The sequence below is a fragment of the Squalius cephalus genome (assembly GCF_949319135.1).
Source record: "Squalius cephalus genome assembly, chromosome: 1".
Lineage (NCBI taxonomy): Eukaryota > Metazoa > Chordata > Actinopteri > Cypriniformes > Leuciscidae > Squalius > Squalius cephalus.
In genome coordinates, this window is record NC_137122.1 from 42,172,327 (window position 1) to 42,188,919 (window position 16,593).

The following is a 16,593-nucleotide window of genomic DNA, read 5'->3' on the forward strand; positions in this document are numbered from 1 at the left end:
TCAAGTAAGCCCCGTTTGCATGTGCGTCTCTCTAAACTTTCAGTGTGCTGCACTGCTCTAGTTGACTTCTGCGCCTTCCCCCCCGAAAATATCACGTTCATTTTGAAAACGTAATTCCTTTTGTGGATCCTCTTGGTCTTTCTTCATGTTTCTTTGACAAATATCAGTGTCTCAGTCTCACGCACGCTGCACGCGAGTTAACCACGCCTACTTATTTACATGTTGCGGTATACACAGAATTAAAAAATCTGTTACGCTGGACATTTTCTTCCGCGGTAACGATATATACCGTCATACCGCCCAGCCCTACTTATGTGGTAAATAAAGTTATGCTAGCTTATTTAGCATCTAACCTATCAGCTTGCTATCTACTAGATGAATACATTTGTATGTGATATTTGCAATTTAAACATTTAATCAATATATTTCCCCATAATATCATCAAAACTTACTTCACTTTGTTTAATCCACAGGCTCAAATGTGTGCCTTCAATAGTCTTGTGCTTTGGGCTTCTGTACATGTGATGGAGGCATGCACAGTGGCAGTAGGGGGTGTGGTCTCAATAGCCATCCAGTAAGCAGTGTGCTATGTGCGTGTGATTGAGGAATGGCATGGATATTCAAGTGTATTTGAATGGCATCTGTTTGTTTTAGTCAAGATTATGCTAAAATATACTTTCCTCAACTATATTTAAGTTCCCTATGAAGAGCCAACCTTCAACTTTGAAAATTCCCAGTTTATTCCCGTTTATTCCCATAAATTCCTGTTAATTCCCTTAAATTCCCATTAATTCCCATGGAAAGTTTCCATCTTTGAAAATTCCCAGAATTTTGCAACCCTAGTCAAAACAGACCCAAATGCAACAAATTGACTAACAATGTGAAAGCGTTTGTCACTTTTGATCAATTTAATGTATTCTTGCTTAAATAGGTATTAATATCAAGCAAAAAACAAACTTATTGTCCCCAAACTTTTAGACGGTAATTTATCAATAAGCAACAACAGTGTGAAAACTAACAAAAGCCGCTTTCCGACCAAGTAGTTACAGAAACTTAGTTCTAGGAAGTGTCCACTTCTAAACAGTTCTAAGAACTACTCTCCCCCAAATTCGGTTTTGCTGTTTGCGTTCACACTGGCCAAGTGGCCATAGGAACTGGTAGGAGGGGTAAGGGAGTGACGCAAGCACGGTGACTTTTATTTTGACGGTGCGACGGACCTTTATTTTGGCGGCTCTGAGAACGCCAGAGCAAACAATGCTCGCATTCTCTGTGTTTATTAGTTAGCGATCTGTCTAACAGTACTGTTTAATATGTTATTAGAACTGTTATAGAAAGTAGTCAGTATATGAAAAAAAAGGTTATTAGCCTATGCCGTGTGGTTGATGTCCAGTGTTGCTAGCTGGGCAGATAAATATAATCACGTTTGGCTTGGTCCCCTCAAAGTTGCGTTGGATTTTCTCTTCAGCATAAAGATTTAGAGACCCATCTATCACTGCTTTCCATGTTTGTATAGTTAGTTTATGGAGTAAATATAGACTATAATCTGTGTGTTTACATTATAGCTGTTTTAAAAATGGCGGGTGCTGGTATTCCGCGTGCGTTCGGTCAATCAGCGTACACTTTAACGTCACGGGTAGTTCCTATAGTGCTGGTTTAGACCCTACTCTGAAGTAGGACCTAAATTAGTTCCTCCAAATGGAGTTCCTAGAACTAAAATCGTTCCTAGTTCCTGCGGTGCGAACACGCCGACATCTGGGTACTTTAGCCAATAGTTCTAGGAACTGTGAAAAGGTTCCTCTGGTCGGAAAGCAGCTACTGACTATTTGGAGCAAAAATCAGTCTCAGTCTGGAGCCCTCCAATGCTTCAAGTCTTACTTTACTAAAATTAACAAAACATTTCATGCAACCACAAGCCACCCAAAAAGCCCACCCATTAAACACCATCAGAAAAGATAGGGACCCCTGAAATTAAAGGTTCTCACTATTGGTGCGGTGACACTCACTTTGCCGTCTCCTTTAGGATTAAGGTAGACGACGTAGTGGCCCCCGTGGTTGTCTCCGCTGTGCACCAACACGGCGTGGAGAATGTAGTTGGCTGGGTCTTTCACGTCTGGCTTCTGCAGAAACTCATCCAGAGGTAACTGCTCTGGGAATTCAAACCTGCAAGGCAAAACATCAAGCTCAGCCTCCATTTCTCTAGCATCATCTCAGAGAGAGTGAACAAGAGCTTATGCCAGACCATCTTAAAGTGCACCCTCCAGTCCATATCCAAGTTAGTGCTCAACAACATTTAGATGAGTCACTCTTACAAGGATATTTTAAGTGTAATCTCCCTCTCCACAGGACAAGCATTTATTCTATCCTGATGCTAAATTCATCATTACATCACAGAAATAATTTCAGAAGTTTAATGAGTATCAGTTTCACTTGTTCTGTCACAAACTCTTCATTCATTATGACACGTTTAATGTCAAAACGGCAGATCTAAAGCACAGAACATTACATCTACAACACATAAAAAAAAGTTGTTACCTGTCGTTTATCTTAATATTTTGGTCAGTCTGAGGGTCGTACATGAACCGCATGAGCTGTAGGTGCAGGATAGGAGGGAAGGTCAGGAACTTTACACCCTTCTCTGCCTCCTAGAAGACAAATGAACCACAAACAGCACTCCAGTTGAATAAGTGCAAACATTAAAACCAGTATCATCCACAACAAGCTGTATACTATTAGATAGTGTCAAGGCAGTCACATCACCAAAACTTCAGCTAAATTTAACAGACAAATTAGGTGGATTGTCCATCGTAAATGGTGTAGTGATTCTTGAAACACAGCTTACTCAGGTTACTTTAAAGCCAAGCAGTTTTATATTGGTAAACGCTGTGAATTGGCAGGTTAAAAGTTTAAGATACTTGAATCCAATATGACATTTGTGTCATCCATTTCCAGTTATTTCAACTGTACAAAAATCCATTATGCTGCAAACTGGTATGTATCATATTTAAACACTGGTTTGTAGCACAAATAGTTACCATTTCTGCACTGTTATTTTTCCTAGTTATGTACCTATGGCAGCTAATCAATCGGAAGCGTCGCATATTCAAAGAAAATAAAAGACTGCATTTTACCGTACAAAGGTAAACGTGACTGCACTTTTAGGTTTGGTTAGCTTGGATGGGTGATGAAGTATGCAAACCCCTCACCTGTAGACCATGCTCCCCTGCATCATATTTGTTATCCCCATCCAGCTGTTCTACAGCCACATAATCCTTGAATGACTCAAAGACTGCAGGGCAGAAAAGACGCATTAGTAACACACCTCTACCTCTAAATCTCAGACTGTGAGCAGTCCTACAACAATATTTTTCTTGAAACGGCTTAGCTGAATTAGCCAGTTTTGTCAGATCAAATATCCATCATGGAACTCAGTTGCAAGATGTCAGAAAATTCATGCATTTACAGACCACATAACAAGAATGGCCTTCCTGGAACAGAAAAGCAAAGACGGAATATCAGAGAAAGCCACACTTACTGTTTTTCTTTCCTTTTATGCTGAGCTGGATGTCATAGTAATCCTCTATTCTTTCTGACCGATAGTCCACATGCTTACACTGGATGTAGGACTGAAATGGAGAAAACACCCAAATGTGGTAAGGCTGAATCATTGAATCAGATGCAGAGCGAAACCAGAGACAGTCCGGGTGACTTACCACCATCTTCCCTCGGAAGAGCTTTGGGATAGTACCCTCCACACATGTTCCTTTCATCTTGTTCTCTACATTGTCCAACAACTAGAATTGGCACAATCACAAAACAGTCATGCTCATTCAATCTGACATGACTTATCCTTCATTTGATCAACAAGTTAAAGTTAAAAGAGAAGGATTCTACAGGATCCATGGAGATAGGGCAACTCACCACTCTGCACAATTCCTGTACATCGTGCTGCATGAAACTGTCTAGAGTCTCCCATCTGAGGAAATGGACAATTTTTTAATATAAACAAACGTATGGGGGGAAGAAAAGGTGGATTCACATAAAAGTACACCTGACTATGAATAGAGCTTTTCTACTTCTACAATGGTATTGCTAACCAAAAACATTTAAGTCACATGGGGTGGGTTGCACCAATAAGGAAGTTTTAAATCTAGATTAAATCAAGGTTTATCAAATAATTCTGTTGCACCAAACTTTAAACCTTGTTTAAAAATAAGCAGGATTACATTTACACCATCATTTTGATCCTGGATTTAATTGATATTTAAGATAGATTAACTTTAATCCTGTTGCTCCATAAATCTAAACTCAGATTTAAATCTCAATTAGGGATTAACTTTAAATTTACAGGGGAGGAGGTTTAAATAAAATAAAGTGCAACTACAATTACAATATGTGGCTGATTGAACAAAGACAGAAACAGGTGTTTATAACAAATAAAAATAAATCAAAGTGCATTGAGCCAGCAGAGTGTGATGGTCGTGGCGGCCAGTAAGCTTACGCCTGCTATAAAATCTGGGATGCAGATCCATCACTCATCTCTGTGCTTCTTTTCAAGAAAAAGAAGAGGAATATATTTAGCAACGGTGATGATGAGGTGAGCACCAGTGATCGCTGCCGCACTTCTCATTTCTCAGGGCCGATGGACAGCGTTCAAACGGTCAGGTCGGCGCTGTCAAGAGCGGAGATGGTCAATCATGCCAGTTACTTTTTTCTTATCTCAGTTGTTTTGTCATACGTTATGCTGCCATATTACGCCATTAATTGATACTATAAATATATTTCCAGGCTTATAAAATAAGCACGCGCTGCCTCAATATTTTCATTGCCTGCTTGAGCAGTAACGGTGTCTCTACGCAGCAGTTTATAAATAAAGCTGACATTTTACAAGTTTATTTCCTTTATCAACAAGAGCTTCTTATTTCAGAGTTTCTGGTGGTCAAAGAACAAAATGGAAATTAACATTGTTGCCATTTAATTACAATTACGTCATAGCAGAGAAAACTAATCATAAATGGAGGTTTTTAAATCACAGGTTAGAATTCTAATCCCTGATTTGGTAATCTGTGTTCAATATTAAGTGGTGCAACAACTTGACTTAAAATAAAACTCAGATCAACAAATCCTTGATTAGCTCTAAACTTTGCTTAATTTAATCCTTATTGTTGCAACCTACCCTTTAAGTCTAAGGTCTGCCGACAACTGTACCTTTTCTACTTTAAAAAAAGAAAAAGAAAAGTCATGTAGTTTATAGAATTTTACAGGAAACTAAAATAATGTTCACTTAACAGGAAAAAAATAAATAAAAATATATACAAAAATTATTACGAAAACCAACAACAGAGTATAAAACATATTCAAGGAGAATGACAAGGAACAACATGAAACCCACACTTCACATCTTGCTTAATGTCAACAGGCAGACGTGTCATGTGTCAGTGTCTGATTCACAGTGCTTGTAAACTTGGACATTCAAAACAAAACTTACCCAAAAGACTTAGTCAGCTTCTTTGTCCCAACAGGTTTATCGCTGTGCTGGAGCTCATAGAACACCCTCTGCAGGGCGAGGGGAACGCTTTTAGAGGAATCATCTCCCTCAGTGGGCATCATATAAACTGCCTAAAAAGCAAATAAAAAGCAGGTTCTCTGACATATGCACAGCATCAACCTGTGCTTTACTTTTGAAAACATTTAAATAAACAATATGCTATTAAAAACATCAAAAATAATAATAAAAAAAAATAAAAAATAATAATAATAAAAAAAAACAACTCTTCCACTGACCCAGAGCTTACATAATCAATTTGAAAAATAGACAACCACCACATAAATGTGAAGCAGTGTTTCCCATAGATTAACTAGAGTGTGGCTATAATTTGTCCTGCCACGGTCTCAAAATTAACCGAAAATATAATGCCCGGAAAATGTGAATATATATGAACAGGAAATATAACGTCTCTTAATACCCCCACAGCAGACGAATAACTGCTCTGGCGAGTGAAAGGAGCTAGTTCTGTCCAAATAAGCATGCAGCGAGTGAATGGGGCACAGCAGGCGTTCACTAGATTCTCATAGATAGTCATCACCCAAGTGTTGATAGCCCGCGAGCACTGGCGAGACCTGAACAGCACACATTGCTATCTGTGTTTAAACTAGGGCTGTGTATCACCAACAATGTCACGATACGATACGCATCACGATACTAAAGCCACGATACGATACGTATCACGATATGGATCAATTTTGAATTTCAGAGTAACAGTTTATATGTTTATTGTATAACCAGTGTTATAACAGTTGTGATCACTGAAAAACTATTTAGTTTTTGTCATTAAAAAAAACAATGAGTTAAATGAAATAAAAAAATTAAAACTATCTTTTGTTGTTTTGACAACAATATTAATGACAGACATATGGCTTCTGTCCCTTTAAGAGCTAGTGCACGGATCCTGATTTCATTATACTGTCCCATCATGCGTTTTATGCTTAAGACATAACCGACTGTGTTTAGAGGATACTCAAGACCGAAATGTTTGACATCATTTTGCGTGTTTTTGTTTGTTAAAGTGATATAATCCGCGAAAAATAACTTTTGTTACTCGCGAGCTGTTTGTGAGCGCGTCGAGTATAAACGCCTCGTCCGTTTGGGGAGGTGCGCGCGCAGGCAGCGGAGACTCCAGGCGAAAGTATAAACAAGCCTTCACGCTCTTTGTGAAATTGCGTCTGGCAGAAAGTTTTAAAATGACTGATCTGATTTTATAGTCTGTGTGGATTAATTTACTCATACAATCTACATGCTAAAGTGCAGGACTGATTAAAATTATGCGCAATACCCGCAATCCTGCGCTGAAATTCGAGCCCTGAATTGGCTACATAAGCACAACAGTATCGATACGGCAGCTGCTGTATCGATACGCGCATCGTCAGGAGTTCATGACGATGTATCGTTGTATCGATATTCTGAGCACAGCCCTAGTTTAAACTAAACTAATTTAAGCTAATTTAGAAGATTTGTGTGCGTGCTCATCCGAAGCACTGAACGGAAAGCTGCATCTCAGACAGCACGCAAATATAGAGTTCTCTTTCAAGTCTTGCGCTTCAATGGATAAATTCACACAATTTTTTTTTTATAAGGATTAATCTTTCATTTATACAGTAAAATATGTAATGTTATTTTACATTTGATTACTTCAATTTCTGTACCTGAAAACTAATGTTAGACCAACTTGAAAAACCTGAAAAGCACTTTATTTTATTTGTATCTTTGCTCTATATTTATTTTTTTGCTATTGCTTAGTTAATTATTTGTTATTTTCTTTATTTTTATTTGACAGTTGTCCATTTTTCCCTAAACATCACATACTGAACCATACAAAAGTTGCTGAACTGAACTGTCACAACAAGTGAACAAATTTCTTCATTCATCTAATAACTTAATTTTGCCAGATTTAGGCTTTTAAATTTAAATGTACAAAATGATCTTCCAGGGGGGGCATGCCCCTGGTCCCCACTACAGGGACCAATGTACACCCACCAGAGTCTCGCAAAATTCTGTGGAAAACATAAAAAAAAAAAAAAAACTTACCAACCCCAAACTTCTGAATGGTAGCGTACAAAAATTGACCACGCTTTTTAATCAATTTACATGATCTTATTCAGAAAAAAAATTGTGAAATTTGTGCCTGTTAATAACAGGGCTTATTTATAAAAAAAAAAAAAAAAAAAAAAAAAAACAGGCCTCTGCAAAAAATTAAAAAAAAAGTCCTCTGCCAGCAAAGGGACACACTGACACTGGCTCTGATAAGCAATATTTTCTCTTATTGCTTCACATTTTCTTTCCAATATAAAGTGAATCCCCATCCGGTGAGATGTATGACTCTAATAAGTACCAAACATTACCAATAAGACTCAAAATATGGCCACACTTGGCTGCACCTGAAAGCAGACTGCATCATCTCTCATCACCTCAACATAATGCATCTGCTTCAGTTAGGTGAGGGATGCAGTAGGAAAGTAGGCTGTATTCCTCTGGAGCTTATAGCAGGCAATGGAAAATCAATTTGCAAAGTAGGAATGCTGTTTTTAATAGTCATTTAACTCATGCACATCCCAAGCAAACATCTAATTATGTGATACATACTGCATTCTGTAAGAATATTGCAAAAAAACAAAAAACAGATTAATAAAAAACCTTCTGACTGTGATAAAAGATGTCTCACCCGCCGAAGCTGGTTTGTGAAGAAGAGAGTCTGAAGTAAGCTGTTCATGTAACATGTGGCTCCTTGATTCTTCAACCCCACGTACCCAGTGTGTTTCTTTGAATCCCAGCTGTAAGTAAAACAGTGACATCAGCTATCGTCGTAAAAGCTTGTCAACATTGAAAACGTCACGAGAAATGACTTACGCCACACCGTGAGGTGCATCGGCTTGAACGTAGACCTCAAAAGTAACCTTATCATCCTCCACAAAGCCCCGCTCAGGATCAGTCACATCCTGAAATGAAAACATCACTTTAACATCAGCTATTTAGCTCTGCTCTCCTGACAACACCAGCTCAGCAGAAACGCTAATAAAAAAAAACTGTTTACTTACACTCCATGACATGAAGTTGGAAAAGCCCCAGTCATTTTCCTTGTGGAAGAACAGGTGACTAATGCGGCGGCTGAAGGATTTCTCATCATCTTTGTAGTTGATTATTTTGAGCATGGCTTGAGCATGGCATGACCAGGACCTACATACGAGGAGGAATCGGTTAATTAAATTAGGCTTGCTTAAAAAAACTAAAATAAGTTGCTTAAAGTGAGGGAGAACTATTCCCAAATAAATAAAGAAAACTACTATATATTTATTTTTAAAGGCTAAATATATTAACTTTACATTTTCTTGTATAGAGATTTCACTGATGTCCTTGAATTAATGGACTTATTCATTGTCCATTGTTCGGTGTAATGGCGGTGATTGCTTACGTAGAGTCAGACTCAGCATTGCACTGAAGGAAGAATCCAACGCTCTTCTGGTGAGGTCTGTCTGGGTAAAACCGGGGCATCACCATGATCTTCCAGGGCAGATTTCTCACGAAGCAGGGTGGGCTGAGCACAGACTCACTCAGCCTGCTAAAGCGCTCCACCACAAAGCGGAAAGTTGCTTCAGAGCGCCAGCTTGTGTCTGTTATGACGTGTTGTAATAAATAGTTAGAGCTGCAGATTTACTTCCATTCATAACATAAGATATTAAAAACAATCATATTTAAAAAATAAAAAGTGTTATCAAGCATGGTGCTGAGCTTCATTATGTTCCTTACCATCCTCCATGTCCTCCTCTGTGTTGTTGTGTCCGTCAGCCATAGCCACGTTCCCATTGATGACTGGATTTTGGGGAATTCTTGGAGGATCATCTGGGTCCCCAGCTGAAAGAAAAAGTCAAAACGGAAAATCCCTTGTCAAATGTAATGCTAACGTAAAAAGCACCAGGCCCATAAGATTTATTGCAAGCTCACTCTTACTATGGTGCTGCTCAGATCCACTGTGCAATAGGTGCAAATGCACCCAAAACATAGATTACAAAGAATTTAGCATGTGTAGCTAGCTCAATACAACAAACTACTTAATATATCCTGTTCTATTTTTATTTATTTTTTTAAAGCATGCAAAGCCAAAATTAAAAACCACTGAGAACTGCCAGTGACAAAGCTAAATTTGCATCTGTAACCATTGAAGACTCTAAAACACTGCTGGAGGCATCTTTTTTAATGATTGAAATTGTATTTGTAACATTTTAAGGTAGTCAATAAGACATGTAGAGATGGTGCATTCAAGTCATGTTGGAAAGATCATATTTACAAGTTGAAAGCATAGGAACGCCACCACAATGTTGCAATCTGAGTTTTTGAGTTGGATACAATGGCTGTAGTGTTTATTGATTTGTTCAAATGAAAATAAAACATTATTGTATAATAATTACTTACATTCTTAAATTGAATTAAAACTAAGCAAACACACACCCAATGCGCCTTCATCATTTTAAGGACTTGTGCTGCCTTCACATGATGCTATCAGAATTATCAGAAATTAGACATGAACGGCCTCTCAAGTCATTTACAAGAACTGAGAGATCATTTTGATACCCGATTTACCGAGCTGGGCAGGCCATAAACTTCAAACCTGGCGGAGGAGAGAACTATTGCTATAGTGACAGTTTTATTTGTTTCCCCCCACAACATCTACATATCTAAATAACCATTTGATGCAAATTTTGAGACATTTATTTGACCGAAATTACAGAATCATTAGCAAGCTGACTAGGCAGCATGATGAATGTACAACACACAAATGTTTATGGTTGTCAATGTATGAAATCCATTGGATATTTACTAAATATATTCAATAAGCTACAGTTTGGCTTTAAGACTTCCCAAAAACATAGGCTACACAAATTAACCACGGTGTCCTCCACTATTCCTATTTTGCTGACAACTTGAGTGCAACAAACTTGCAATTACGACTTTAAAAAAAATCTGATAACGCATGAAAGCTGCATTAAATGCACCAAGAGCATGCAAGACTAAACAAACAGGTTCTCCTCACGACGTTTTGTTGTTTAATGAGGCCTGAATGAGTGAGACTTAAAAGAAGGCCAACCTGCATGCTTCATAGTGGCAACTTGCGTTTAATTTGCGCATTCTTAGGCCTTCGTGTGGTGTGATATGTTCATGTGTTGAAAGGTCTCAGTGCGGGTCTCTGGACAGCAGCAAGAACAGAAACGCCCCCACACGTGCACTGCAGAACTTTGATGAAACGCAGCGCAAAATTTAGCGTCTGAAATACAGAGGAAGAAATCACATCAATGTTCTAGGGCCTTCTAAGCGTTATAACCGCGATCGCGAGTGGGCACGAGCCAAAAAACAGACAAGCAAGCCGTAATCATTAAAAATGGCGAGCGGTCCCACAGCATGACTCGTTATACAATGAAGAAGCAGAAAATCCCCGCGCGCTGTCGGTGCATCCCCACGCGCTGGCCTTGACGCACAGGCATTGCGATGTCGAAAACGCACGAATATAAATGTAAAGCTTACTGCATAGGTACACCCCCCATATTCTCAATAATAAGGGTGTCGCTGAGGAAAAAGACGTTACATTAACGACTTGTTTCGATCCTCTCGTTTACCCCCTCCCCCTCCATCTCCATACACATTTAGCCGAGCTGCTAACGTTTCCCCTCCGCAAACAGAGTACATATCCCGGACAAACAGTGTCATCCGACGCCATCTAATGAGCAAATAAATTACTTGGATCGCGGATCCTTTGGTGAGCCATCATGAGCCACGGGCCGCGCAGTCACCCAGATATAAACAAACACATACGCAAGCAGGCCTCTCGTGAGTCCGATCTGTGCAAAATACAGTCCACCATCTTGAAATAAAACTGCCATCCACTCCCCCTAATCGAGCTGCACAACTTCATATGCGGCTCACATCCAAAGCCAATAATAACAACAACAACAACAACAGTAACATTAATAAGACACTGTAAGTTAACAGCTGAATGCAACTTAACCGATTAAGTTAACGTTATATATCGCACAGAAAGCTCGTCATCTTCAATGTAGTTCAGGAGCGAATTATAGTTCAAAATGGTGCTGTTGTCCAGCAATCATCCGGCGATGCTGTTTATTTGACTCCACTAGCACTGAACATGAGGATTTGCTGACTATGGATGAAAGCCATTCATTGAACTGGTTTCAGAAATGTCTAAACAAGCATATGTTCTGAAAGGGCACTAAACCGCCCGATTAAATGGTGAACTAGTTAACGTAAGTGGGCGAAAGCCCTGTTTAATGCTCTTGTCAGATCGCATCAACAACAAACGCTTCTCCGTCCTTTAAATGACAATTTACAGCACAAAAACAATACGTTATTGACTTACGTTTATCCATTCTGCATGCGAATACGGTTTTGCCCATCTAACGTTAAATCACTAGCTCATCTGTGAGCATTAACCCCATAATGCTTAAAAAAAAAGTTCCCCACAGGATCTACAGGTGTAGCCGAGGGGCTCCTTACATAATCAGATGAAAATCTGACACAGTTTGTTAGATAGAAAGGCTTAAAGATGGGCTGCGCCACGTTAATGCAGACAGCACATAGCCAGACACTAATACAACAAAATCCACCTCGCGTAACGGTCACATCAACAGTTAACTGTTACTGCTATTTAAAAACCAACCGTTATGGGGTTTATAACAACAACGTAGCAGTGCAATATAACTCAGATGATGAGGTAAATAAAAAACGATGGACTTTTTGCTGACTGGCTATCCTCATGCAGCGAGGTAACTTAACGGTTAACGTTAGCTGCTGGCTAACATGCTATTGGGGTCAAAACATGCGACAGAGTGGCTTGCTAATAAACAGTTAACTTGTTAAATATGGGCTTAATGTGAAAATATTGGCTATGATATATTAAACTAAAGGCTGCCAGCTTTTTGTTTTTGTTTAAGGCCTTGACGTACCCTCCATCTCCATGTCCTCGGGCTCGCTGAGTTGCTGCTCGCCGGCTTTCTGCTGCTGCTGCTGCTGCGTGTGATGGTGGTTCATGTTGGCGGCTTTGAGAATGGGACGATGCTTGGGCTCTTTGTCTCCGTCGGGACGGTCTGATGGCGGTTCCGCGGGCAGAGGCTGGTGGGGAGTCGGAGGACGCGGAGGTGGGATAAACAGGTCGAGCCTTTGCGGCTGGGCCTGCACTAAGACGACCTCGGCCTTGTCTGCTGTCAGCGCCGGGGATGGAGGAAGGGAGGCCGGTGGGGGAGCAGGCAGAGAAACGCGGACGTATTTGCTCGCTATTCGCCCAATCTCGGCGCCCGGGTGAAGGGATGCTAACGGTAAGGATAGTCGGAGGCCTCGGGCTTCTGCTTTACGAAGGCCCGATGAATGAAACCCCGGCTTTCCCCCGTAGAAGTGCGGGGCGAATGCAACTCACAACAACCTGCAGCCGGGGAAAACACAGATAGCCCAGCTGAAGCTAGCAAAAGTGATAAAACAAGAAACAGCGCAACTCATGCGCCTCCGCAAGATTATTTTAAATACAACTTTCCCTGCAATATTTCCAGTCCGTGTGCTCCTCCGATTGTCCCTCTTCTGGGGGGGAACGAAGAAAAAGCCTATCCATTCAAACCAGACTCTAATGTGAAATCGCACTAATTCAGAAGTTTAAACTCACTAAAATGACTGCGTTTCGCCTCGCCGTTATTAGTGAAACTAACCTGAACACCTAACGCTCAATTGTACACTGAAGCTGCATCCCAAACGGCTATTCAAACGAGAAAAGATAATTTTGCCCGGTCACGGCCAGAGCCTCTCTCACCCGCTCCCGTGGTTTATGGTGTTCAGTTTGAGGTAAAACTCAAAATGGCGGTCGCGCTCCTCTCTGAAATGTCACATCCGCATGGAGATCTAAACAGTGGCGCACACCGCGAGCGACATAAACACAAATGCTGCCTCACGCTAGACTTTATTGAAACTTTTCTATATATATATTTTTTTTTGTTTAATCATATTTTGCTTTACTGACAGCAGCATCCCTATAGGTTATGCAGTTATGTGGGTTGTATAAAATTACGGAAATGTGTAGGTCCATTTCTGACGAAAAAAAAAACAAACAAAAATATTTAGCAAAATATTTTGATTCATTGATTCTTGAGACGTGGGACGAACATATACCACAACTTTATAATTATCACTTGTCAAAAAACACTTGTCCTCAGACAATTACACAATAATAGCCTATAGATAAAAAAATATATAGGCCTAGGCTGTATTAAACGTATGAAAAAACAACATACAATTATAGCCTGTATAAGCCTAGCCCTATTTAAAAAACAAAATAAAAAAATTAATCAAATAAATTGCATTTTGTTTTTATTACCACCTTACTTACTGCAGTTTAAAAAATATGAGTTTGTTTTTATTCATTTTAAGTAATTGTAAATAAATAGTTTGAGATCATTTTCCTCGGCTGCTGCATTTAATACATCTATTTTATGCAAAATACACTGTCAACACAGTAAAGATTCATTGTTATGTGCATTTATTAAGTAGTCCTTAAAATCATTTGGAAACCACAACAATTCATTTTTTTTAATGTGTTGTATTATTCTAATAAATATTTAAATATATACATTATTATTGTGTCTGATAGTGTTGACCATATAGGGTGATCAATTTGATTTCTCTGGCATGACCATGGTGTTGATATGTTCAGTCCATTTCTTGCTGACTGAGAAGGGTCTACAACATTAGTCAACAAAAAGTCAATGTGGGGGTTGTGTGTGAGGTGGATTGCGCAAAAAATATTGGCAAGGAAGACAAGCAGCTGCACAGGTCCTGTGCATAATCATCCATGTTTTGAAAACGTCACAGAATTAAACTCAGCAACTAATCGGATATTCAACAAAAAATAAACGCTCTGTATTCTGTAATGACTGTCATATGGTTAATAAATGAACATGATCAAGGTGTTTGTGTTCTGTTTCAAATACTTTTATTCTCAGACAAATAATTTTAGACAAAATCAATTCAAGTGCACAGTCTCGTCGGGATTCTTCGAGTAACTTATGCTCAGTGAAGCTCCTTTTGTTTACAAGAGAAAATAATTACTTGATTTCACAATAAAAGCTCATAGTGATTGGGGTGACTGTGCATTATTACAATTGTTCCCTGGAGCCCTTCAGTGTCCTTGCATTCATTTAATATATTTTCCACATCAGTGCAAATTGATTACAGAATTGACATATGTTGCATCTGTGTGAGCACATTAATTACTACAGTCTTTAAAAAAAAACTATACATATATGAACTTAACAACATAAATACAAACAAAAGAGTGGAAATGTGTGGAGTAGCTGAACTGAACTTGACAGATGTCTCCACATTGTATTGTTTAATATTACATTGAACAACATTTGTAAACTATGGGTTAGAATGCAATAGGCTAGTGAGTTGTTTACAGGAATTTGTACAATCCTTTGAAATATTTTCCAAGTTTATATACCAAATAGGATGGGATTTCCTTTAATAGTCCATTTTACTTCAACTTTCATCCTATTTATGTGGACATTGTAATGCAAAGTAGGCTACTGTAATTTAACAGCCATCTTTTTTTTTTACATAGTGTACAAAGAGAAGACTATGACTGAGAACAATGACTGGTTTTAATTTTATTTACATTTATGCATTTGGCTTATCCAAAGCAACTTACATTGCATTCAAGATGAGATGTTTCATGAAAGAGACGGGGGATATCATTTAAGAGGACATTGTGTGTTCAAACAACCTCTTGTGCGAACTACTGTTAAAAGCATGTGTGTTTTGGTATGTGGGGTCACCTTATGGAACGGACTGAACAATAACATCAAACAGAGCCATAATATCATTCAATTCAAAAATAGATTAAAGAAATCATTACTTGACCAATACAGAAATTAATAGACCTAAACTCAGGAATGGAATTGTAATTTAAAGGTATTGTTGTAAGTTATTGTAAGACCTGAAAGATTATATGTGGTATTTAAGTTGTAATAATATTATTTTAAGGGGAAATAAGGGGCAGGATTAAATAAGATATATTTGCTTCCGCCTGCTCCTTCTCGAACTAATACTTTTTTTTTGTTATTAAATTCTGACTGTTTGTGTTGTATTTTGTGGTTTTAAAATTTTGCTTTGCTGATTGTTTGAGATAAATAAAAAATGAATGAATGAATGAATGAAGGTGTATATTTTATAATTGTGTGTTTCGTGGGAATCAAATCCATAACATCAGTGTTGCTAGCGCCAGGAATGCTATTCAAATAAAGTAGCCATATTTTGAATAGATTTTCATTTGATAGATTTTGAATAGATTTGGCACTTACTTACAATTGATTTTAACATGCTTTTTACACTGAGAGCTTTTTATCTCCAAACTTTCTGCCCACAGGTCTGAAGTGGTTTAGCCAATACTTACAATGACACCCACTAGCTCAGAAATGTAATCAAAGCATTATTTCTAAAATCAATGTTTGTGCAAAATCCCAGCAAGCATATCTGAGCAGAATTTAAGTTTTCAGCTAAACCCGCACTGTTAACTTTACCTACAAGAATCCATATGTGGGTCAAATAAATTATTTGACATTAATCAAATAAATTAGGCCTACTTTACAGACTGCTAACATTAATGTATTAATACGTATTAATAAACGAAACTATACGTGTTTAAAGTTTTAATGTTAGCATGTAGCACGACATAAAGTAGGCCTATAATAGGCGATACTCTTCAGTTTGGTTCAGTGTGATACTTTTAACCCTCTGGGGTCCTTCGGGTCCAAATGGACCCGAAGCCTTTAAATAAAAAAATGTAAAAAATCATAGCTTCATCGGAATGATCCGAAATTTGGTGACTTTGTTGGTACTTGGTATATGAACACCCAAAAAAATTGGGGACAGGATTTGAATAGTCTAAGTGGTTGTAAAAAAAATAGTCACACTCAGGACCTTCGGGTCCAAATGGACCCGCCATAGGAAATGAATGGGAAATTGGCAAAAATGTGACAATACTGAGTTTTTTT

General features: G+C 38.5%; 1 protein-coding gene across 11 annotated transcripts in view; it reads right to left on the reverse strand.

Annotated features, from left to right (window-relative positions):
• The window catches only part of usp7 (ubiquitin specific peptidase 7 (herpes virus-associated)), a 33,703-nt gene extending 20,283 nt beyond the window's left edge, over positions 1 to 13,420 (reverse strand). Inside the window, exons 1-14 of one of the 11 annotated variants that reach the window (XM_079894841.1) lie at positions 13,255 to 13,390; positions 12,505 to 12,977; positions 9,299 to 9,403; positions 8,964 to 9,162; positions 8,590 to 8,728; positions 8,402 to 8,490; positions 8,217 to 8,325; positions 5,486 to 5,616; positions 3,919 to 3,973; positions 3,711 to 3,791; positions 3,533 to 3,623; positions 3,204 to 3,286; positions 2,533 to 2,642; positions 1,983 to 2,160 (exon numbers count right to left, since the gene is read on the reverse strand). In XM_079894841.1, the coding sequence (XP_079750967.1) occupies positions 1,983 to 2,160; positions 2,533 to 2,642; positions 3,204 to 3,286; positions 3,533 to 3,623; positions 3,711 to 3,791; positions 3,919 to 3,973; positions 5,486 to 5,616; positions 8,217 to 8,325; positions 8,402 to 8,490; positions 8,590 to 8,728; positions 8,964 to 9,162; positions 9,299 to 9,403; positions 12,505 to 12,589 (1,455 nt within the window). In that variant the 5' untranslated portion in view covers positions 12,590 to 12,977; positions 13,255 to 13,390. Of the gene's footprint in view, positions 1 to 1,982; positions 2,161 to 2,532; positions 2,643 to 3,203; positions 3,287 to 3,532; positions 3,624 to 3,710; positions 3,792 to 3,918; positions 3,974 to 5,485; positions 5,617 to 8,216; positions 8,326 to 8,401; positions 8,491 to 8,589; positions 8,729 to 8,963; positions 9,163 to 9,298; positions 9,404 to 10,634; positions 10,718 to 11,281; positions 11,431 to 11,918; positions 12,195 to 12,504 lie in introns of those variants that run through there. The other 10 variants (XM_079894842.1, XM_079894844.1, XM_079894846.1 and 7 more) reach the window with 10 other exon arrangements.
• Positions 13,421 to 16,593: the final 3,173 nt, after the last annotated feature.